The sequence below is a fragment of the Alosa alosa genome, chromosome 13, assembly GCF_017589495.1.
Source record: "Alosa alosa isolate M-15738 ecotype Scorff River chromosome 13, AALO_Geno_1.1, whole genome shotgun sequence".
Classification (NCBI taxonomy): Eukaryota; Metazoa; Chordata; class Actinopteri; order Clupeiformes; family Clupeidae; genus Alosa; species Alosa alosa.
In genome coordinates this window covers 21,228,963-21,251,462 of record NC_063201.1, presented here as the reverse complement: position 1 = coordinate 21,251,462, position 22,500 = coordinate 21,228,963, and the positions used below count along the sequence as shown (strand labels likewise).

The 22,500-nt window shown below is 45.6% G+C and overlaps 1 protein-coding gene across 2 annotated transcripts in view; it reads left to right on the top strand.

Moving 5' to 3' along the window:
* grik2 (glutamate receptor, ionotropic, kainate 2) overlaps nucleotides 1-22,500 on the top strand; it is a 172,375-nt gene that overhangs the window by 105,163 nt on the left and 44,712 nt on the right. For both annotated transcript variants that reach the window (XM_048260176.1, XM_048260177.1), the window contains exons 8-12: nucleotides 4,659-4,802; nucleotides 7,435-7,542; nucleotides 9,968-10,081; nucleotides 19,406-19,612; nucleotides 22,248-22,471. In XM_048260176.1, the coding sequence (XP_048116133.1) occupies nucleotides 4,659-4,802; nucleotides 7,435-7,542; nucleotides 9,968-10,081; nucleotides 19,406-19,612; nucleotides 22,248-22,471 (797 nt within the window). The remainder of the gene's footprint in view (nucleotides 1-4,658; nucleotides 4,803-7,434; nucleotides 7,543-9,967; nucleotides 10,082-19,405; nucleotides 19,613-22,247; nucleotides 22,472-22,500) is intronic.

The following is a 22,500-nucleotide window of genomic DNA, read 5'->3' as shown; positions in this document are numbered from 1 at the left end:
GAGGCTGAGTGGGAGTCCGCTCCCTGATCCTGCCATCCCATGCCTTGGCATTTTTATCTATTCATAAGAGCGTCGAAATCAGTCGGAGTTAAAGAGATTTATTAAATCTCTGTCAGTGTGATGGGAGAGAGGGAGACAGGGGGAGAAAAGTGCGAGGGCTAATGCACACACTGGCTGACACAGGGGAGAGAGAGAGAGAGACGGGGGAAAAAAGCAGCTTTTAAAGTGTTTAGCTTTAATTTCATTCAGGAGTGACATAATTGATTTTAATGAGATGTTTATAGAGTGAGGTGGCGGTGTTGCTAAATCATTCGAGTGTCAGTCTCTCGGGGGCTTTAGGAGCCTCACACTGGGGAGAGAGGAGGAGAGAGGCACGGCATCCTACACAGCCAAAACTCACAGACCCCCCCCCCTCTCTCTCTCTCTCCTCCTCTCTCTCTCTCTCTCTCTCCCTCTTTCTCTCTCTCATTTGGCAAGAGGAGAGAGGCACAGCATCCTCCACAACCAAAACTCAGACCTCCCTCTCTCTCTGACTCTCTCTCTCTCTCTCTCTCTCTCTCTCTCCATCTCTCTCTTTTTCATTTGGCGAGTGTAGTGTCACAGCATCCTCCACAACCAAAACTTACTGGGCCCTCTGTCTCTCTCCTCCCCCCACTCTCTCAATCTCTACCAATCTCTCTCTCATCTCTCTCTCCCCCACTCTCTCCACTCTGTCTCATTAGCATGTAACAACTCCCTCCCTATTTCTGTCTTTTGCACATTTAACACCTTCCATTATTTATGGCATATCTCATTTTGTGTTTGTGAAAAGCACAGCTTATTAAATGTAATGTTCAAACAGCATTTCATCTGGAGTGGTTTGTATGAAGTATATGATTATTGGATGGGGACAAAGGAATAGATTTCCTTTCATTTAAAGTCCCTGTATCCGTTTACTAACACATTAGAGTATTGCAGGTTTGTAGATATTCTTTATACATAGTGGGTGAATATCAAGGTTTCGTTTTTTTCTACATTTTTGTACAAGCTTCCACATCAGAGGTTTGCTGTGGAACGTTTTCTCTGAGAGAGAGGTGTGGGGGTGGATGGGGAGTTCAGGACTGGAGCTTGGATGGTAAGTCACAGAGTCCGAGGGTTTTGATGAAATTCTAATCAAAGAGCCAAGACCATGGAGACCACTGAGCTCAGAGGACACGGACACAACATGCCAGCCTGACCCCTAAAATGGAACCCCGCCTGTCTCTTAATATAGATTACTCTCTCTCTCTCTCTCTCTCTCTCTCACACACACACACACACAAACATTACTCTGGTACACAAATGTACAGTTAATGCAAACATATACTCACACAATAACACAATACACACACATACCTTGAATTTCCCCTGGGGATCAATAAAGTATCTATCTATCTATCTATCTATCTATCTATCTATCTATCTATCATTCCTACCATTTAAGAAATTGCACATACATGCACACACACACACACACACACACACACACACACACACACACACACAGACAGTCCTCTCACAGGTCTGTGCGCAGCTCTCCTATGCAGAGGCATGTCTGTGATCACTCTGTATTCACGGGCAGATCTGCACTGCCTCTTCTCCTCTGTTATTACGCATTTATTATTCACCGCACACGTGTTCGCCAGCTCCTCTCCTCGTCTCTTCTCTGTGTGACTGAGCATGACGCCATGCCCCTGCAGATGGGTGTGTGTGTGTGTGTGTGTGTGTGTGTGTATGTGTTTGTGTGTGTGTGTGTGAGCGAGCGTCTGTGTTTGTCTGTGTTTGTGTGTGTGTGTGAGAGAGAGAAAGAGTTCTGGCTGCAAGACTCCCATTCCTTGAAGTTCTAGCTCAGTGCAGCTACGCTTCGACCTTTGTTTGTCCTTCTTTCAAGTCTATGTCCAAGTCCAAGTCTCCGATCATGGTTTGTTTTACATTGAGTTGCTCTTCTCTCTGTCCAGTCGTGTCCCCTCCTGCTTCCTGCGGTCCTGACGTCATCTTCGGACTTCGCTTTCCGGGGGTTGACACTTTGTACTGCCTGTTCATTCTGAGTGACTGACAGAGCAACGAGCGATTATGAAGTAGTTCTCTCTGGCAGGAGTGGATGGAGGTGTGTGTGTGTGTGACAGCTCTGAGGTGGTGTGAACATCAGCCCCTACCTATCTTGACCACACACACACACACACACACACACACACACACACACACACACACACACACACACACACACACACACACGCAGTTAAAAACAAGGTCATGGAGACTTACATGTGAAAATATACACTTGCACCCATACTCTCTCAAATAGGTCAATTAATACACTCACCCACAGAGAGAGAGACACACACACAAACTCACAAAGACACACACACACACACACACACACACACACACACACACACACACACACACACACGGCACCTGACCTCCCTTACCCATCCACCCCCATCAGCCATCCACAGCCTCCCTCCTGAGGAGCCTCCCGGTCCCTGCAGTGCTTTCACACCCTCTCCCTCCCATCAACACCCTCTCATGGACAGATTATTAATATCGCACTCCTCTCCTCTCCTTCCCACTCCCACTCCGCCCAGCCACACAACACAACAGGAGCCAGCGCTCAGAGGGCTCAACTTTGTATCTGTCTGTCTATATCTGTCTCTCTGCCCCCTCTCTGCTCTGCCCCCCCCTCTGCCCTTGATGTTTTTGTGGCTTTGTCTCTCTTTTTTGTTCTCTTTTTATCTGCCCCCCCAACCCCCTCTGTTTTTGCTCTCTCATCATGCAGAGGTTCCTAAACAGAGAGACAGCACTCTCAGGCAGCACCGGGAGCTGAAAGCAGGGTGTTTGGGGTGGGGTTTGGGGTGTGAATCATTGTGTGTGTGTGTGTGTGTGTGTGTGTGTGTGTGTGTGTGTGTGTGTGTGTGTGTGTGTGTGTGTGTGTGTCTGTATGTGGGCCTGGGGGAGATGTGCCAGTAATAACGAGCCTGGAGATGTCTATGAAGTTGATGAAGTGAAGAGACCTGTCTGGTTGTTTTCCAGAGTGATTTATGTAGTGCACCGCTGATTGGCAGAGACGAGCGTGCAGACGGAGGGGGCGGGGTCTCTGCACTAGAAAGGCGGGAATCTTAACAGGGGATTGGTGACACGTGCCGGCTCGATCAAAGTCTATCGGAGGAAAAGTTGAACAAATGATGTGGGAAGTTGTAGAATTTCTGATTTAATCAGTCAGCCCTGACTCAGTGTCTCTAAGTGTCTCCAAGAGACGAGAATGAAACTGACCAGCAGGGAAACTGGGGTGGCAAGAATTTGGAGGGCAAGATGACTTGTTTTGATTGATTGTAATATTGACATACAAGTCTCTCACCCCCCTTTCACACACACACACACACACACACACACACACACACACACACACACACACAATGTTGACTGACGTCACAATCCGCCCCAGCATATCATTACAGGCAAATCGTCTTTTGGCCACAACCTTGCGGCAGACAATCAGAGCTGTGAGTGGGGGGAAAAATGACAGGTTTGGCCATGATTTATTCAACAGGACAGCAATTTAAGATGTCTCCTTCAGGCCTGATTTTCATGCAACAAATGGCCACTGCTGTTGTGATTGCTTTTCAATCATCCACGACAAACACTAATTAGATTTTTTGTGTGTGTCTGAATGTGTGTATGTTTGTGTGTGTGTGTGTGTGTGTGTGTGTGTGTGTGTGGATGTGTGTGGATGTGGAATAAGAGGTTTTGGTTCCTAAATCCATCCGGTTGCCAGCACACACACAAACAGACACACACACACACACAAACAGACACACACACACACACAAACAGACACACACACAACAGACACACACACACACACACACACACACACACACACACACACACACACACACACGCACACACATACATCCACACACCTCCGCCCAGACTCCTTTGACTTGGTCACACCTCTGTTTCTCCAAAGCAGTGGAGGTCTGCTGTGTGTCTCCATTCTAAAGGAGACAGAACCATCCATGGGACCAGTGTCAGAAACAGGCACTTATGTTGTCTTCCTCCAGGCCACAGCAAGACACAATTGCATGCTGGTCTGATCATACAGTAGCTGCCAAATAGTCACTATGCAGGGCCATGCTATTGGCTCTGTAAATTGTCAACACACTTAATGGAAATGGATGATTTCTCACTCTGATTGTTCTGCACTATGATAAATATCAACACTGAGCAGAGCATTAAATCCAACCCCAGTCTCTTACACAGTGGAGTATACAGCCTCTCTCTCTTCTCTTTTTGTGTAAAATCCTTTAAAGCCTTTACCAATGTAAAGTTAAGGCCACCTTGTAGATTCAGTATGCACTTTCATTTGATCTGTAGGTTTATTCTGTCTTGAAATAGCATAATTATGAAATAAAAGACTGTACATTGTGCTAGTGATATACATGGAAAAATGTATTGTTTTCTTGGTTAATAAAAAAATTAAATGTCATGGGCTTTGTCATGGGTATGGATAAGCAGGGACATAACTGTCCATTAGCATTCCTGCATGTACAGTAATCCTGGTGTTGCTAGCGTCTCATTCTACTAGTAGTGTCCTCTCCCCACGAGTCTTACGTCTTGCCTTTCGGTGTGTTTTTCAGACGGACGCGGCGCTGATGTACGACGCGGTGCACGTGGTGGCGGTGGCCGTGCAACAGTCGCCTCAGATCACCGTCAGCTCACTGCAGTGCAACCGCCACAAGCCCTGGCGCTTCGGAAACCGCTTCATGGCCCTCATCAAGGAGGTACAGTGGCACGCAAGCACACACATGCACACAAGCACATACACACACACATACACACACACACACATACACATACACACACACACACACACACACACATGTAGACGCAGAGACACACACACACACACACACATTGTAGTAAGTAGTAAATGAGTGTTCATGGCCAGCCTTATAGATCTAAATGGAGACTGAGAAATGCATAATGTGTGCTTGACAGGCCTTGGCTAAATATTTATGGTGACACAAAAGCAATCGAGCTCAGAGAAACCACGGCGTCCCAGAGGGATCTAGCCAGTGGTGAAATTGTATCTCCTGCCTAATCTATCACTCTGGGCTCCACTAATTTTAGCTCAGGGAGGCATCTAATTATCCTTAGTGACAGCTGAAGAGAGTGTGGAATGGAAGAGTGGAGCACCATTGCCCTTGATCCTGAATATTGTACGACTTTAGTGTTTTGGAGGTTATAGTATCTTGTGTGGTTTGTTGAGTTTGTCATGTGCTATTTGTTTCTGACATTTTAAATATGTACTTGACTTCAGTTCCTGACTCCTGTGAGTACAGTATGTTTGTTGTTTCTCTCTCTCTCTCTCTCTCTCTCTCTCTCTCTCTCTCTCTCTCTCATTCTCTCTCTCTTTCTCTCATTCATTATACTCTGACCTGGCTGTCTGTAATATCCTACATCCTACTGAGCAGAAAGCGTATAACTTATCTTAATCTTTGGTAATTATTCTTCACTGTGCTATTTTCCGAGACAAGAAACGAAAAGAGAAAAAAAAAAGAACTGGGACGGCTAATCCGAACTTCGCTGTCACTTATGAGCTGCTTCGGCAGCCTATATTTAGGCGCAGTAAAGCCTCGTGTTTGCTGAGCGAGATATCACAAGTGCCTCGCTAAGTCTCCAACCACAGGAGGAGGTGGGGAGAGAAAAGATGGGGGATTTTGTTACATTGAAGAACAGTCAATGTTGCTCTTTGAACTGTTACACAAGCGATTTTGACTCTCTCTAAGCTGGCAAAGATGTGGGGGAGGTGTTTTCTGTACCTGTCTATGGCATCAGAATTACTTGCAATGCCGTGGGTTTCGTTGTCCGATCACCAGACATCCTGTGGACAAGCGGGCCAGTGTTAAGGTCATCATCTGCCATCACTGAGGAGTGTCGACATACTGCACTGAAAGTGGAAAGCGAGGCAACCAGAGGGGAACTGAGGCATGGAGCAGATCAGACCCAGTCTGGGTTGGCACTGGCTAGAACTGAGCCATATGTTCCCTACTATGCACACTCAGGCCCCAAAGAAGCACATTAGAATATGGCTCCATTAGGAATCATGGGACCTGTTTAAGGCTTCATTTAGCGTAGTGGTTAAAGAGCTGGGCTAACGTGCAGTAGCCTGAAAGTTGTGGGTTCAATTCCCGGCTTCCACCGTTATGTCCATGAGCAAGGCACTTAACTCCAAGTTGCTCCAGGGATAATATAATCCCTTGTAATATAGTTGACATATGTAAGTCACTTTGGACAACTAAATCTAAATTGTCTGTTAAATGAATACTTGTAAATGTAAATGTCTAACGTAAGGGCATGACATTGACATGATGACGATTTACAGTCATTGACCTGCATGCTCCTTCCTGACTGTCCGAGTTGACACTGAGGCTGTGGAACTGTGGCCCCCTTTCCAAAAGCGCCTAGACTACAGAGGGACGTGTGCAGCATGGGGGCAGTAACCGCTAGTGTCCAGCAAGGTCAGGCCTCGTCAGAAGGTCGCATTAGCTAGAACCACATCACACGCGGCTGCACAGAGAGGGCCCACGCAGAGAGGAAGTGGATGAGAGGAAGAGAGCGAAGCCGCGTGCTCGGGCGGGGAGCTGCATTCCGAGTGGCTGTAGGATCTCAGCACGCCTGCCTTGGCGTGATCAAAGGCATCATGTTGTTATCGTCGAGACTGTGCTCATGTGTGCATAATTAGCCTTAGAAAGGGCTATTGTTCCTAGTGTAGTGGCATTCATAAACACTGACTTGCCATGATAGCAAACAAAAGAGGGGGTGACACTAATATGGCACACAAAGGGTGGGAAGTTCAATTGATTAAACATATTCTTTTATTTTGACATGCCTGTGTTTTTGTGTGGGAGATAGAGAGAGAGAGGATGTGGGGAAAATCATAAAAGATAGTGAGAAGAGAGAAAGAAAGAGATGTAAATTGGCTAAGCCACAGAAGCCCATGTCCACACAGGCACAGTGCTCTTGAAGAGGACATGTTTTATGTATCATGGCCGTGCCTTCCCTGATCCACCTCAACAAGTAAGGCCTCCCTCGCTTGCTCACCACAGAGAAGCATTGTGGCCCTGGATGTGAGTGCATGTGTCTCTCTCTTGCTCTCTCTCTCTCTCTCTCTCTCTCTCTCTCTCTCTCTGTGTGTGTTTGTGTGTATTTGTTCATGTGACCCACATGAAGGTGAACTCCTTAATTCCTTTGAATAATGAATCGGCGGGCTTTGCCAGGAATGGATTAATTCGTGCTGGCCGGACAGGCGCCTCCAGGTTGTGATGCGTGTGTGTGTGTGTGTGTGTGTGTGTGTGTGTGTGTGTGTGTGTGTGTGTGTGTGTGTGTGTGTGTGTGTTTGCACACCTTTAGGCCCACTGGGACGGCTTGACCGGGAGGATTAACTTCAACAAAACCAATGGCTTGAGGACAGACTTCGACCTCGACGTCATCAGCTTAAAGGAGGAAGGCCTTGAGAAGGTATTTGTGTTGGTGTGTGTGCGTGCGTGTGTGTGTGTCTGTCTGTCTGTTTGGTGGGTGTGGGGGGAGTGTGAGTTAAGGTGCATAGTGTAGCATAACTGTGCTGATTATGTTAAGTTATGGTATGTGTCATAGATGGATAGATGTCAGCACTGAATGTATAATGTACATATGTTATACAGCAGGAGATGGAATTGTGCCAGCATCAAAAGTCTAACATACACACACACACATATACACACACACACACATATACACACACACACATACACACACACACACACACACACACACACACACACACACACACATACACACACACACACACACACACACACACACACACACACACACACACACACACACACATGCACACACACAAATGCATACACACACACACACACACACACACACACACAGGTCTTGCGGCATGCCTCTCAGCAGCCTGTGACCCCTCTCATTCCACTGGTAGTGTGTGTGCGTCTCTCTGTGTGTGTGAGTGTATGCGTGTGTGTGTGTGTGTGTGTGTGTGTGTGTGTGTGTGTGTGTGTTACCACCTCCATAAATAATTTAGTCCATTAATAAAACCCCCTTCTGAGGCCCTCTAGCTTCATGAAGACAGAATTAAAGAGTTCATTTGCAATTCCGAGCGAAGGGGCTGAGGCGCTTTTTGAAGGCATCTCAAGCACTTTGTTTTGAGCCCCTCTTATTGATGCTGAGTCGCCCCTTCCCCCGGGGGCTTGATCTCTATGGCCTGCACCACCTACGCCAAGGGGCCCCAGGGGAGAAAAGAGACAACAGGAGAGGCCACGCATGCACGCAAATGGTGGCACTTACACCTCTCATCGTAACGTCACCCTCCTCTTCCTCCTCCTCCTCTACCTCTTAATGATTTTCACACTTAAACACGCACACACACACACACACACACACACATGCACAGGTACACACACACACACATACACACACACACACTCTTAGGCACGTTCATATGAGCGCATTGATTCGCTCGAAAAATGCTTACATGTGATACATGTGTGCGCACACTTGGATGTACTACTACATATTCACATTAAAAAAATATCACACTTCAACTCTGACATCATTTCCTTCAGTGGTATAGACCGCTGGCACAGTCTCTGAGTTCACACTGCAGTCAAAGCGCCTCCTCAGGGTGTCTCTTTGTAAAACGGGTGAACTCTGCAGATAGTTAGACATGGCTTGGAGGGTCTTTGGGAATATTAGGCTTTTAAAATACATTTCTCTAACCTTAAATGGATAATTAGGGGTAATTTTATTCAATAGAACAGTGCCTGAATGAACTATTAGGTTACTCAGTAATATTGCTCATACATGGTAATGTGTAAGTGTTGAGAAATGTCTATCAAATACCTGCCGCTAATTTAAAAATACTGAAACCTTTGTTTGTGTGTGTGTGTGTGTGTGTGTGTGTGTGTGTGTGTGTGTGTGTGTGTGTGTGTGTTGGGTGTGTATGTACAGTAAGTCTTATACTGTATGACTAAGTTAATGTCTATTACAAACTAAGGTTGCTTTGACACTCGAGATATAAAGTTAATATTTGTATGACAGCTCTCCTGATTATTAATAGCTTTTTAGAATATAACATAGGGCTTAAAGGCATGTAAGGCTAAAAGCTCCTTTGACCATTGCCAATTAAATATAATTGACGGCCATTCCTAACATGCTTTTAATAGATCAGGGTTCACATATACATGTAGAGGTTTTATTGTGCCTTTCTGGTATGCCAGATCTCCATAAGGCCTATGATGTGACTTAACTTGCCACTTGGATTTGACTGTACTTTTGCACCTAGTAGTGATGATATAGTTTTATCAGCAGCTGAATCATTGCCTTGAGTTTTCAGTGCGGTTTGTTGGTCTGATTGTTGGTGAGCAGAATAAGCATTGCTGACCCTACTGGGTGTATGTGAAGCTTGGTGGAAAGGTGTTGCATGGAGCTGAGTAAGAAACCGTTCCATTTTGGAGTGGATCTAAATCACAGGGTGTTTCACTTTTACTAAGTTGGCGTAAAAGGGCATTTGGCCTTGCACTCTCAGAGTGCCCTTCTGGTTCTGTAATGGTTTAAAAAATAGCAAAATGAAATATTGGTCACACTTTACTTGGATAGTCCGTCCACAGACTACAGATGCTCCGAATATCAACAAACTACCTGTTGCCACTCTGTTAACTACGATTTATGGTGAAGGTTGAGGTTAAGGGTTGGATGTGGCTACGTTGTTTACTAATTGTTCAACAACAATTTTACATACTGAACCTGAATCTTTACAGTTAATTTTGGTCTCTGAGGGCAAAAAGTGTTACCAAAATATTTTCTCACAGAAAGTCTACAGTACATTCAGTTATGTCTTGGTCCTTACAGTTGTTTATGGTGTGTCTTCTTCTAGATTGGTACATGGGATCCTTCCAGTGGGCTGAACATGACTGAAAATCAGAAGGGAAAATCCACAAACGTCACAGACTCTTTATCCAATCGCTCCCTGGTCGTCTCCACCATACTGGTAAAGAACCTCTCCTCTCTCCTCTCAGCGTTTTGCTACCACCATCATTTGTAAACACAACATTTTATCTACACCATCTTAGTGAAGACACACTCCTTATTCCTAACATATTCTTACTGACAGGATCCTGGTTATTCAGTGAATAGTTTATGTAACCAGTCTCTCTAGCCCTCAGAAGCAAAGCTAAATAAATGTGTTAGCAACACATAATCAAACAACTGCTACAATATCTATTTGTTTTACAGCCGATAATCACCTTTTTAGGGTTTATTTAATACTGAACACAGTCAGAGTTGCCATTGTGAAATGTGCCAGCATCTCACATCCCAGAAATGGATGAAAACTCTCGCTGCAGGGGTTTAGCCCACTGTCACCCTGCTAATATTACTGTTCCCTCACCTCGCAAAGGCCAGGTCACGGAGGCTTTACAGATAAACTGGAAAGCCGGCGGGAAAACGTTTCCCTTTTTTTTCCCCTCCCCAGCCCGCTACTAAAATTATTTTTTGTTTTTATGAGATCATTCCAGTGGCCTGAGGATATAGATTGCTGTTATTATGGAGTCATGAGAATAAAGACATGCGTCATCCAGCAGCACGCCACAGGCCACTCACCCGTCCCTCGGCTCATTTCATTCAGACGGACAAAGCCCACCACCGCGCTCCACCACAAGACCTCAGAGGTGGATTTCAGCCGCACTGGCTTTCCTGGCAAATACTCATAATCAGAGAGCTGTGGCAGAATTACAATAACTGCTTTTATTTCTGTGATTTGAAATGGCTCTTCTGACCACAATACATTTGGTTTCTAAACTGGCTTCCATTTTCGTTGCACCTGCTGTGGGATTAAATGTTGTGCAGGTGTGTTAGTTGTCAGCGGGCATGTTTACCTGCGGAGACGGGCGCTAGCCCTCAGCAAGTAACGTAAGTGCAGCTCATGCCAGCTCGGGAAACATGGCCTCTCGGGACACCGTGAAGTGGCAGCCAGGAAAGTGCTACAACACACGCACTTAGAACTCTGTATCAATTCCAGCCTACACAACATGGGGGGGTTGGGGGGGTCACTCCATGCTACATATATTTTCTTTTTTTTTACCTTTGCCAATCACACCCCTGATATCCCTATTTGTATGTTTGTTTGTTACCACCCAATAAGATTTATATCATATAAGCAGCCATATTTTTCTCGTTCTTTCAAACTCAACAACAACAATAAACAATATTTGTGAAGAATTTAAAGGTCTTATGCCAATTATGGTAGAATAATGCTTGTGACATGGTCTGTTGTCTAAATGTCCCCTCAGGATCAATAGTATTTATCTAAGTTTCACTTCACAGCTGAAGAAGAACTCAGTCTTTGCTGTTTGCGTAACTGCAGTGAGAGGAAAAAATAGTTGTTTCCCCCCTTCCTCCAAAAGTCATACTGCAGAGAATGAGTCACACAGCCAGACCAAGCGGGTGCCAGAATTAAAGAAAAAGTGAGCCATCGCACTACACAACTGAACCACACCATTATCCACCTTCAATTTCTCTTATTCTCTGTACAGCTGCTCCACACACAAGCCGCCACTATTAGCTCAGCTTTTAGGCAGCTGTTATTGTCTGTCGCTGGTGAGTCATGTTGCGTATGTGGAGGGCCCCGAGCTCTTAAGAAGTGCTCTGAGCTCGGTAGACTCAGGAGACCAGAGGTTGTTACTTTTTGGAACTTCTGGACCCCCTGTGTCAATCACTCTGCTCGCATTCCATTATCTTTGTCACTCAACTGCTCGCAAGTGGTGAAAAGTTTTTAGAGGTACTTTGACACGGCAATGCAAAAATCATTATGAAAAGTTATTATAAAAGTTAAGATATGTGGACTTCCTTACTTTCTTCACTCTGATGAAACCTGTCCTCTGCAGAGGAGTTTTGGCAGCAATATAGTCAGAAACGCATGCGCTTTTCTTGAAGACGTCAGAGACACATCGAATTTCCATGTGGTTACATCAGTGCTGCAACTGAAGATTCCATTAGGCGTCTGAGCCACATTACAGGGGGTTCAAGGGCCTCTTGCTGTCTGGCTGCTGATGGATGGCGCAAAGACTGAAGTCAGAACTACAAAGAGGTCCCCGTACCAACCGTCCGTCACCGTGGAGATAGAAGGGTGCGGGGAGATGAGCTTTCAGAACAGATGATGCATATGCAGTGATTCCTCCAGCATCCCAGAATGCTGTTTGGGAAGGTCGTGTACCCCCTCCAACCCCCCCAACACACACACACACACACACACACACACCCCCCCTTTCCTCTGCATGTGGAAGGAAGGGCTTCTTTTTTCCCTTTCTTCTTTTAAAAATATCGAAAAACAAACAAACAAAAAACAACAGAGTATCATTGCTTGAATAAAGTAGGAGGGCGATGCATTGGCACGGGAGTCAAAGCCCACCCTCTCTTCTTCGCAGGCGTGCAGCAGTCACAGTCCCCCGGTGGGAGTTGCCAATCAGAGCGGCACCGGTGAAAAAATTTGTATTCTGAGCATGAGAAACAATTAATTAAAGTTGAATTCGATATAAGAGGTTTATTTAGTCCCCTCCCCGCTCCATCTATCCGTCTCCGATCAGAATGAATTAAGCGGTACAAATCCTCGCTCTCGCAGCCTGCCGACCCAGGATCAAAGGTGCCACAAATGAGAGAAGAGGCAGCGAGCGTGGAGAGAGAGAGAGAGAGAGAGAGAGAGAGAGCAATGGAGGGAGACATTGTTCCGAAGGTTTTTTTTTGTGTGTGAAAGCGTTTTTAATGGGTCGTCGCAAGCAAAGGCAAACATTCCCCTGTTCAACTTTTCAAATAGAGGAGCGAGGAGGAAAGGGAGCAGCGCTGTGGTCTGGGGAAAAGAGAGATCAGAAGAGAGAATTCAATGGATTCAGAGTTCAAAACAGCTGCAAGAGAAAGAGAGGAAGGTGTGATAGAGAGACATACTGTATCATAGTCATACCGGCTGTGTTGCGAGGTGGTGCCAGACGGGATTTCGGTTCACAGGAATCTTCTTGTTCATCCTGGCCTATAGATGACCACCTTGGGTTTGAGTTTGAGTTCATTACAGAGTCCGTTCTCACATGGTTAGAGGGAAACATGAAACCCTTTACCAAAACCTTTATAGTTCAAAAAGGCCATTCAGTGCTCAATCAGTGCTCCTCTGTAAAAGAGCACTGAATTTATCAGTGATCAGTTTATCAGTTCACTATCATTTGAATAGTTTCATTATTATGCTCCAGGACCCTTCATAGGACCCTATTCCATATAAACCACTGCACAAGTACATCTCTCAGCCATATATGTGTTTCCTTATGACATCAAGTGTCTGGAAATGCACTCCCTATTACAGCCGTGGATGGGAGTTGATGAAAATGAATAATTAAGAGCAGTTCAAAGCTGTTACATTTGTTCTCAAAGAGTCACGGCATAGTGTTTGTTTGAAACCATTTAGTATTACTGTAGGTGCCTTTCAGCAGCCCGGATGCCTTTTAGGTTTTATTGAATTTGGTTTACTGGGCTAGGTGGTCATATTTTCCAGCATTGCTGTATCTGATATTCTGTATGGGAGTATGCTTCAAATGATGAAGCTTCAGTGTCTGTGTGTGTGTGTGTGTGTGTGTGTGTGTGTGTGTGTGTGTGTGTGTGTGTGTGTGTGTGTGTGTGTGTGTTTTGACAACATCCCTACATCATTATGTTGCTAGGAGCCTGCTGGAAAGAGAAAGCTCCAGAAAGGTACAAGAAGGGGCCAAAGAAATGCTTCATTAACCCCTTTCAAAACTGAACCTACGGCTAAGTTATCTTTCAGAGCGCAGGGGTATGTTGTGTTAAACCACACAACAGCATTTGCAAATATCTGTCTTCTAATTATTGGCATTAATCATCAACATTAGGAATGAGTCTGTTGGCTGCCTCTGGGCCAAAAGGCATGCAGATGCCACTGTGGGTGGGTGAATCAGTTGTCAATCATTAGTAATGTGTGTGTGTGTGTGTGTGTGTAATAGGCCTCCTGGCTGTTTGCGGTAATTGCAGTATTTCAGTGTTGAAAGCAGGTTGAAGGTTATGAGTGGCTAATAGCTTGAAAAACCCCAGAATTCCTTTCCGCCGAGTTTCAGCAGACCTGCAGCACACCCACACTAACACATTTAAATTGAAAGTCATGGATTGAGGAGCATTCAATGAAAAACAGACAAAAAGAACCCCAGCAACAGAAACTCCAGAGTTGTGTGGGTTTAGGTTTTTCTTTTCTGCACTGATATCACAGGTATCATTAATACACATAACCACCGTGTAAGGTTAGACCATAGAGTCATCTTCATGTCATGCTTCTATACTTTCTCTATGTATGACATTAAACATGCATTCTATTATCTATATGTTATGCTACAAAACCCCTCCCCTACCCCCCTACCATAGTACTCAAGAGTGCAATCTTGTTAAGGGGTACTAGAATTGTGAAATCATGCTCTCATGCGACCTCTACTGCACACACACACACACACACACACACACACACACACACACATACAGTATGTATGTATGTATGTATGTATATATCCATCTATCTGTCTACCTATCTATCTGTCTATCTATCTATCCATCTATCTATCTATCTATCTATCTAATAGTGATACTTCTCTCTCTATCTGTGCACTACTTGTTATGGCGATCCATCCATCCGTTTGTTCGTTATTGTAGGTTTTGCTTACAGCTGTGGGATGTAGAGCTCAGTGAGGGGTTGCACACTTTGATCACATCTGACATCTGAACCCTCCATCTGCGCCAGCACACGTCCATATGCCCAGCACTGCTGAGCGCTGGAGCCCGTGGCACTCTCACTGTGGGGGAAGAAAGAGGGGGCAATGGAGCCAGTACGGAAGTCTCTCTCTCTCTCTCTCTCTCTCTATTTTATTTGAGCAAATCCCCTCTCTCACTTTCTAAGAAATAACAGCTTGCTTCAACATTATTTAGCATCCCTGGCATGCTGACTACTAGCAGGTCCTATTTGTCCTAATTATGTGATGTCCTGGTCTGGTCTTCCTAACATCCCTCTAGTTCTGTCGGTCAGGGAGAATAGCATGGCAGAAATCAGCTGGCTTTGATTGGGCCTTGCCTCGGTCAGTCTAGATGTGGCACATATCTGATACCAGTATGATCTGGATCTGGTATAGACCTGGCACAGTGACAGAGACAGAACCTGACCTTTTCCCAAACCTGTCTCTCAGAAAGAGTAAAGATGAGAGGCGAATGATGGAGGACAGGAGTTTCAGCTGTGAGTGCTAATAGCCAAGCGAAAGGGTGGGTGGTGGTAGCATGGTGGCTGTGGATCTGGGCTACCTTGCAGTAGCCAGACAAGTTGTAGGTTCCAGTCCCAACTGCCACCATCATGCCCTTGAGCAAGGCACCTAACCACTGGTTAGCACTCTGGACTTGTAACCGGAGAGTTGCCGGTTCGAGCCCCGACCAGTGGACCGCGGCTGAAGTGCCCTTGAGCAAGGCACCTAACCCCTCACTGCTCCCCGAGCGCCCCTGTTGTAGCAGGCAGCTCACTGCGCCGGGATTAGTGTGTGCTTCACCTCACTGTGTGTTCACTGTGTGCTGTTTGTGTTTCACTAATTCACCGAATGGGTTAAATGCAGAGACCAAATTTCCCTCACGGGATCAAAAAAGTATATATACTTATACTTATACTTATATACTTAACCCTGAGTTGCTCTGGGGTGACTGGCCCTTCTCATAATTGACATATATAAGTCGCTTTGGATAAAAGCATCAGCCAAATGGAGGAAAATGGTGAGAGGAGCTAACAGAGGCAGTATACTCCCTCCAGCAAGTCACGAGTGATCTTTTTCCTCTGCAGTGCAGGGGAAGTGATAAATAGGCCATATGCATTGCATTGATCGGCCAGACTTAATCATATCCTTTTGTTTTTATTAGTCAGTCAAATAATACTTTTCCCATGGTACATTCCAATGTGTTGGATCTCATAACTCTCATATCTTGCTAAATCAAACAAAGCTAAGAAGCTCAGGCCAAGGTGCTCTTTCATTTTCCCATGGTTACCGAGCAAAAGAGGAAGATAGCATCGACTTCCCTGTGTATCCAATTTCAGAGGAGCCGTCTCAACAGCATCCGACACCGTGTCCAAACACCGCTCGCCTCACCGTCTCACTCACATCCAGGAAAGCCCCCGCTGTGGTGTTTGTTACCATGGTGACACACACCCACACACACACACACACACATGCACAGAGAGAGAGAGAGAGAGAGAGAGAGAGAGAGAGAGCATAAGCCACACACACATATTAACACAAGCACATACACATGCACACACACACACACACACACACACACACACACACAGAGAGAGAGAGAGAGAGAGATAAGCATAAATTAACACAAGCACATACACATGCAAGCACACACACACACACACACACACACACACACACACACACACACACACACACACACACACACACACACACTGTTCCCAGACACATCTCTGTGCTCAGCAGGGCTCTTTGCTCTTTGAGTTTGCGTTATATTATAAGATATCTCGCACTGTCAGGCCAGCCTGTCCCCAGTAGCTATTAGTAGTGATGTAACGGTTGATACAGAGGCTCCGAAGCGTGTGTTGAGAACGTCAAGCCATTCCCAGCAAAGCCCCATATCGAGGCTTGAGTTGTATTGGTAATTTGACGTCAGACGTGATGTTCGAAGCCTCGTTTGGCTCCACTGCTTCGAGTTGTGGTTCACTTTAGGCAGGACGCTTCGACTATAAAGATGCCCCATACTCGGATACGTAGCCTACTCGCAGGTAGTTGTCAGTCGTTGGTCTCTGTTTATCAAAAATACTACCCAGGTACCAAAGCACTTTCACTGCCCTCTGTTCTTCAAACACACTCAGTTACAAAAACACTTTGCTCTCTTCTGTGTCATTTTACCCAACGTTAGCCTACAATTTAATACAGATTTTGTTCTCTGATCTCGCATCCTGGGTTCGATCCTTATCTCGAGTTTCATGAATTTTCACAGGTCGCCTAGCTGGCCTACTACTTTGTTAGGCTACAAAGAGGAAATATTCAATACGGGAATCGCTTGTATTCCCCAATGCCTGTACTTATGAATATATCAAGCATTTGCGGATCAAATGGCACTTTTTGTATTGCTTTTGTGTTAGGAATTTTTATGTGTTGTATTTTTATTGACCAGTTGGTGTCCTAGGGTGCATTCGAAGCCTCGAGAAATGAACCACTTTTCAACACATTTGGCTGGAAAGCTTCAAGGTTTCAAGAAGCTTCATCTCGCCATCACTAGCTATTAGTGAACAACAACTAGTATTAAAAGCTTGAAAAGGGTTTTAGGAGTAGCCCTGCTTTTAAAAGCCTTGTCTTACTCTCAAACGGAGTGGTGGTCTATTATCTGCAGGATGTGGAGTTGAGCATGTTTCAGTGTGGTTAAATGAAATGGCATGCTTTGAACAGTGTGTCTGAATGAAAAAGGAAAACTCTTATCCATAATTTACCCCGGTTAAATATAGCCGCAATTAGTTACACTTTCTGTCAGGAGAAAGGAGTGCAGTGGAGGAGAACGCATAATTGGGTCTCGCACACAACGCAGGGGCGCCTTTTCATTGACAGACTGTTGAGCAAGGGATGAAAATCTGGCTGTGTGGCTTTGTTTGGCGTACGGTTTAGTTCTCTATGTCCGTCTGTCTCTCTCTCTCTCTCTCTCTCTCTCTCTCTCTCTCTCTCTCTCTCTCTCTCTCTCTATCTCTGCCTCTGCCTCTTCTTCTTCTTCTAATAGCTGACAGGCACATGCCTACACATTTGCACACGAGTCACCATGCAACCTAAACACTCTCACGCACACTCACACACACACACACACACACACATGCATTATGCATTTCACTTCTTCTACTCAATTCTTTTCCGAAGAGCAGATGGAAGCTGCTGTCTGTCTGCGGTCATGCTGCATCCTGGTGAAAGCAGGCTGTGCTTCCTTGGCTAATTTGGGGGAGTAAGTGCGTGAGAGTGTGGGAGGGCAGGTGGGTGGAGAGTGCTTATCTTTGGTTGGACAAGGGCCATGGATATGATACACCACCCCTGAATCAAACCACTCACTGGTGTGTGTGTGTGTGTGTATTTGGGGTGAAGTGAAATCACATGCATTCCCAATGCCAAAGCCAAACACTGATGCATCCTCCCCTCCCTCTCTCTCTCTCTCTCTCTCTCTCTCTCTCTCTCTCTCTGTCACACGGGGATTCTTGTCATCCTTAACTTGCAGGAAAGCAGTGCTACAATCCCCTCAGCACTGCCCCACTGACACACACACACAAACACACACACAGGGGCGCCATGGGAGGATGTTCCAATGCTATCCACTCGGACTCTTTTCATGTGGTTTCACTGGCCACTTCCTTTAGATGTGACACATTTTCTTTTGTAGTGTGGATTTCTGTGAAAGAGAGAGAGAGAGGGAGGGAGGGAGAGAGGGAGAGAGAGAGAGAGAGAGAGAGATGGAGCCCTGGTAATCTGCTCAGCTGTGTGCCGCGTAGCGAGCGGTTCAGTCGGCCCTCATGCCACGCTGGCAGGCTATCGCTTCATCTGATCTTATTTACAAAGCATCTGCTGGCCAGACAGAGGAGCCTGTCCACCACCGGGCCCTCTGCTGCCAGTCCTCCACTGAGTCCAAGCCCAGGGGAGCCCTGCGCCGTGGCCAGCAGATACGGACACACAGGGATTATCTCTTATTATTATGGTCTTGCATCACTCAGCACTTCAGCACTTCACACATCCTTTGGACTGGCTGGATGTTTGTGTGTGTGTGTGTGTCTACAGTAGGAGTGAGTCAGTGAGTCAGTGACTCACTGTGTGTGTGTGTGTGTGTGTGTGTGTGTTTGTGTGTGTGTGTTTGTGTGAATCCCTTTTTATCAAAGCATGGAATCCTCCCTGCAGACACACACACAAACACACACACATACACACACATGGGACCCAGGCACACACACACACACACACACACACACACACAGAGGTGTCTTGCCAGAGAAGGTGTCTGTAGGGGTGTGCAGGCCTCAAAAGCTTGTCATCTCCCACCTCCTGAGAACTCGACACCAGACATTATACAGTGGTATCTCACTATCGCTGACTTGTCTCTTTCATCTCTTCCATCATTCACTCTCTGTCTCTTTCCATCCCTCTCTCACTCCTTCTCTGTCTCTCTCTCTCTTACTCTGTCTCTTTCTCCACTCCTCTTTCTCTCTATATATCTGTCCCTCCATCTCTCTTTCTCTCTGTCTCCATCCCTATGGCAGGAGGAGCCCTACGTTATGTTCAAGAAGTCCGACAAGCCACTGTACGGGAACGACCGCTTTGAGGGCTACTGCATCGACCTGCTCCGCGAGCTGTCGATCATCTTGGGCTTCACCTACGAGGTGCGCCTAGTGGAGGACGGCAAGTACGGTGGCCAGGACGAGACCACCGGCCAGTGGAACGGCATGGTCCGCGAGCTCATTGACCACGTAAGTCATTGAAACGACTGTGGTGTGGCAACATGTAGATGTGTTAAAATGTTAATTAAATGCAAAGGTTTGGGAGTTTTGACCATAATGTCTTCCTGAGATGGACATACTGAGCTGTGAAAGCTGATTCCCCGCACAGAGGAGAATGTCAGGCGCAGAGATTTCTAAAAGGCTATCAAAATGAAAGAAAAACTTAGTCGTAATGAATGAGTTTCATAATTAGCATTTCAACTTTCAATTACAGTAATATGTCATTTAAATCAGTGCTGTGAGTACTCTGGAAGGATTCAAGCAGTAATTGCGCACACATGTGTGTATGTGTGTGTACATTTCTCATATGTTGTTTAATTTAATGCATTGTTTCTGTACTGACTACAGCAACGGAGGAAAAAAATAGCTTTCTGGGGATGTGTGTGAGGGTGTGATTATGGGCTTTTGTGTGTGTGTGTCTGGAGGTGTGTGGAGGTAGGTAGTATAATACAGCTCTTCGGTGGAGCTAGAGACTGGATGAATTGAAGAACTGAAGCATAACTCTTATTCTCTATAGAGCTTGTTAAAACACACACACACACACAATGCACTCAGTCTTGTAAGCTTCACAAGATAACACCCCTACAGTAAAAATTGTGTCCAGACAGAAAAAAGGTCTTGCTCACCCAATTTTCAATAACTGACCCCATCCGGTTGTTAAGTCCGACATCACGGGTCCACCAGCTTTTTCATCAAAAAAACATTTACTAGCGCAACCAGACGGTTTTCACAACTTGTAAATCGTGTCAACATCACCTCTTTTTAGTAAGAGTAAAAGAAAATTGCTTAACTTTAACAGAATAATTACTGTAGCTGTGCAGCCAGATGATACAATCAAGGGTAACATCCAGGCTTCTAAAATACGATTTTATTAGACTGAGGAAACAAGTTACTAGTAGGATGACAATTTTCTTAAAGGCTACTCTGAATAGCGTAAAAAAATAGTTTATTTTACTGTCTATGGAGAAAAATGAGCAGCTCTGAGAGCCGTTGGACCCGGAAAAATATTTATTATCCTATTATTGCATCATCACTTAATAACCGATTTATGGCCAATATAAGACACTCGATACACACACCTCTTCCACCATCATTTTATCTCTAAACACAAACAGACACGCTGGGCTCAAAATGGATAGGCATCCACCTCTTACCACAAAGTGAGATGAGTGTAGCTACAGATCTTTCTCCCACCCCCTTCTTCTGTGAAATGGATGCCACATGCAACATGCCCAGACAACCTTTCACACGAGCGCAGTGTCCAGATGTAGACAGATATTATTTTTTGCATGGGGAGAAGCCACATCAGAAGAGAACGTAAAAATATCCAAGCATATAGGTGTAGGAAGGAGGTGTCTGGTGGGAGGAGGAGCTGTAGGGTGGGATGAGGAGGTGTAGGACGGGAGTAGGATGTGTAGGATGGGAGTAGGATGTGTAGGATGGCAGGAGGTATAGGGTGGGAGGAGGTGTAGGGTAAGAGGAGGAGGTGTAGAATGGAAAGAGGTGTAGGATGGGAAAAGGAAGGGCTGGATGTTGTTTTTGCTCAAAGTTGAAAGATAATGGAGGTAGGGGGCACCTATGAGACAGAAATCTTTTAATGTCTTCCCTCTGAGAATAATTACTGATCATTTGCCAATTCCATTTAGAGCACCGTATTGTCTCACTCACCAGGAGTCAGATGAAAATAACCAATATGCTTATTAAACACCATGCCTCACCGTGCCTCACTGCGCTCTATAGCAGTGGAGCTGTTGGTGTGGACCAGACAGCTGAAACTCATTCCATCTCCTGATGATAGATGGTAGCCTTACTAGGACAAGTAGGATATTCCCTTGAAAAATGATCAAGTTGACATTGATGCAAGCGTTCAACGTTGGGAGTCCAAATTGTGCCGGACATTTATCAACAGCAAACTACTTTGCAACCCTGGTCTCTGTAAAGAAGGTCACACGGAAATGATCCGGTCTATTTTCTGTTGTTGCAGAAAAAAAAGAAAATGTGTTAAAGGGAAGTTTGAAAATGTAAGGAAAAACTTTTTGACCATCACCTTTATTTATAGCTGGAAATGCTTTGATGGTAAAAAAAGGAAATGCATAATTCTCAGTCTGTCCATGACCCGAGGCCCCCAATAAACCTCCCTCATCCTGAGTCTCCCCATATCGGGACATCTGTGTTCATTATTCTCATCCATCTTCTTCCGGAGGTGGGGGTGGGAATGGCCAGTGTGTGTGCGTGCGTGTGTGTGTGTGTGTGTGTGTGAGTGCTCCATTCCTGTGGTTTGCAGTTATGCCCCCACCCACCCACGTCCCCGTCTGCTGCCTTTCTTCAACATGTGCAGAAACTGTGTGTCATTAAAAACATTACCATCCATTCAACACTTTTGAAAGAGTCGCTGCAAAATCAAGCATGAAGTGGTAGAATGAAGCCGGTACTGGGGAGGCGGGCGGGGGAGAGTGGACAGGCTTTAAATTTCTCCTTAAGTGCTGCAGGACAGACTCTGTGGTGTATAAAGGCCCTGTTTTCTTAATTTGATTGCCTCTAAATGTTTGCCGCTTTGCTGACTTATGGCCTATCCCTCTTCTTGCTCTGCCTCCTGTGTTGACAGAAAGCTGATCTTGCAGTCGCTCCACTGGCTATCACCTACGTGCGGGAGAAGGTCATCGACTTCTCCAAGCCCTTCATGACGCTTGGGATAAGTATTCTCTACCGCAAGCCCAACGGCACCAACCCCGGCGTCTTCTCCTTCCTCAACCCCCTCTCTCCCGATATCTGGATGTATATTCTGCTGGCTTACTTGGGTGTCAGTTGTGTGCTGTTTGTCATAGCCAGGTAACATCATAGCCCCACCCCGAACCCAC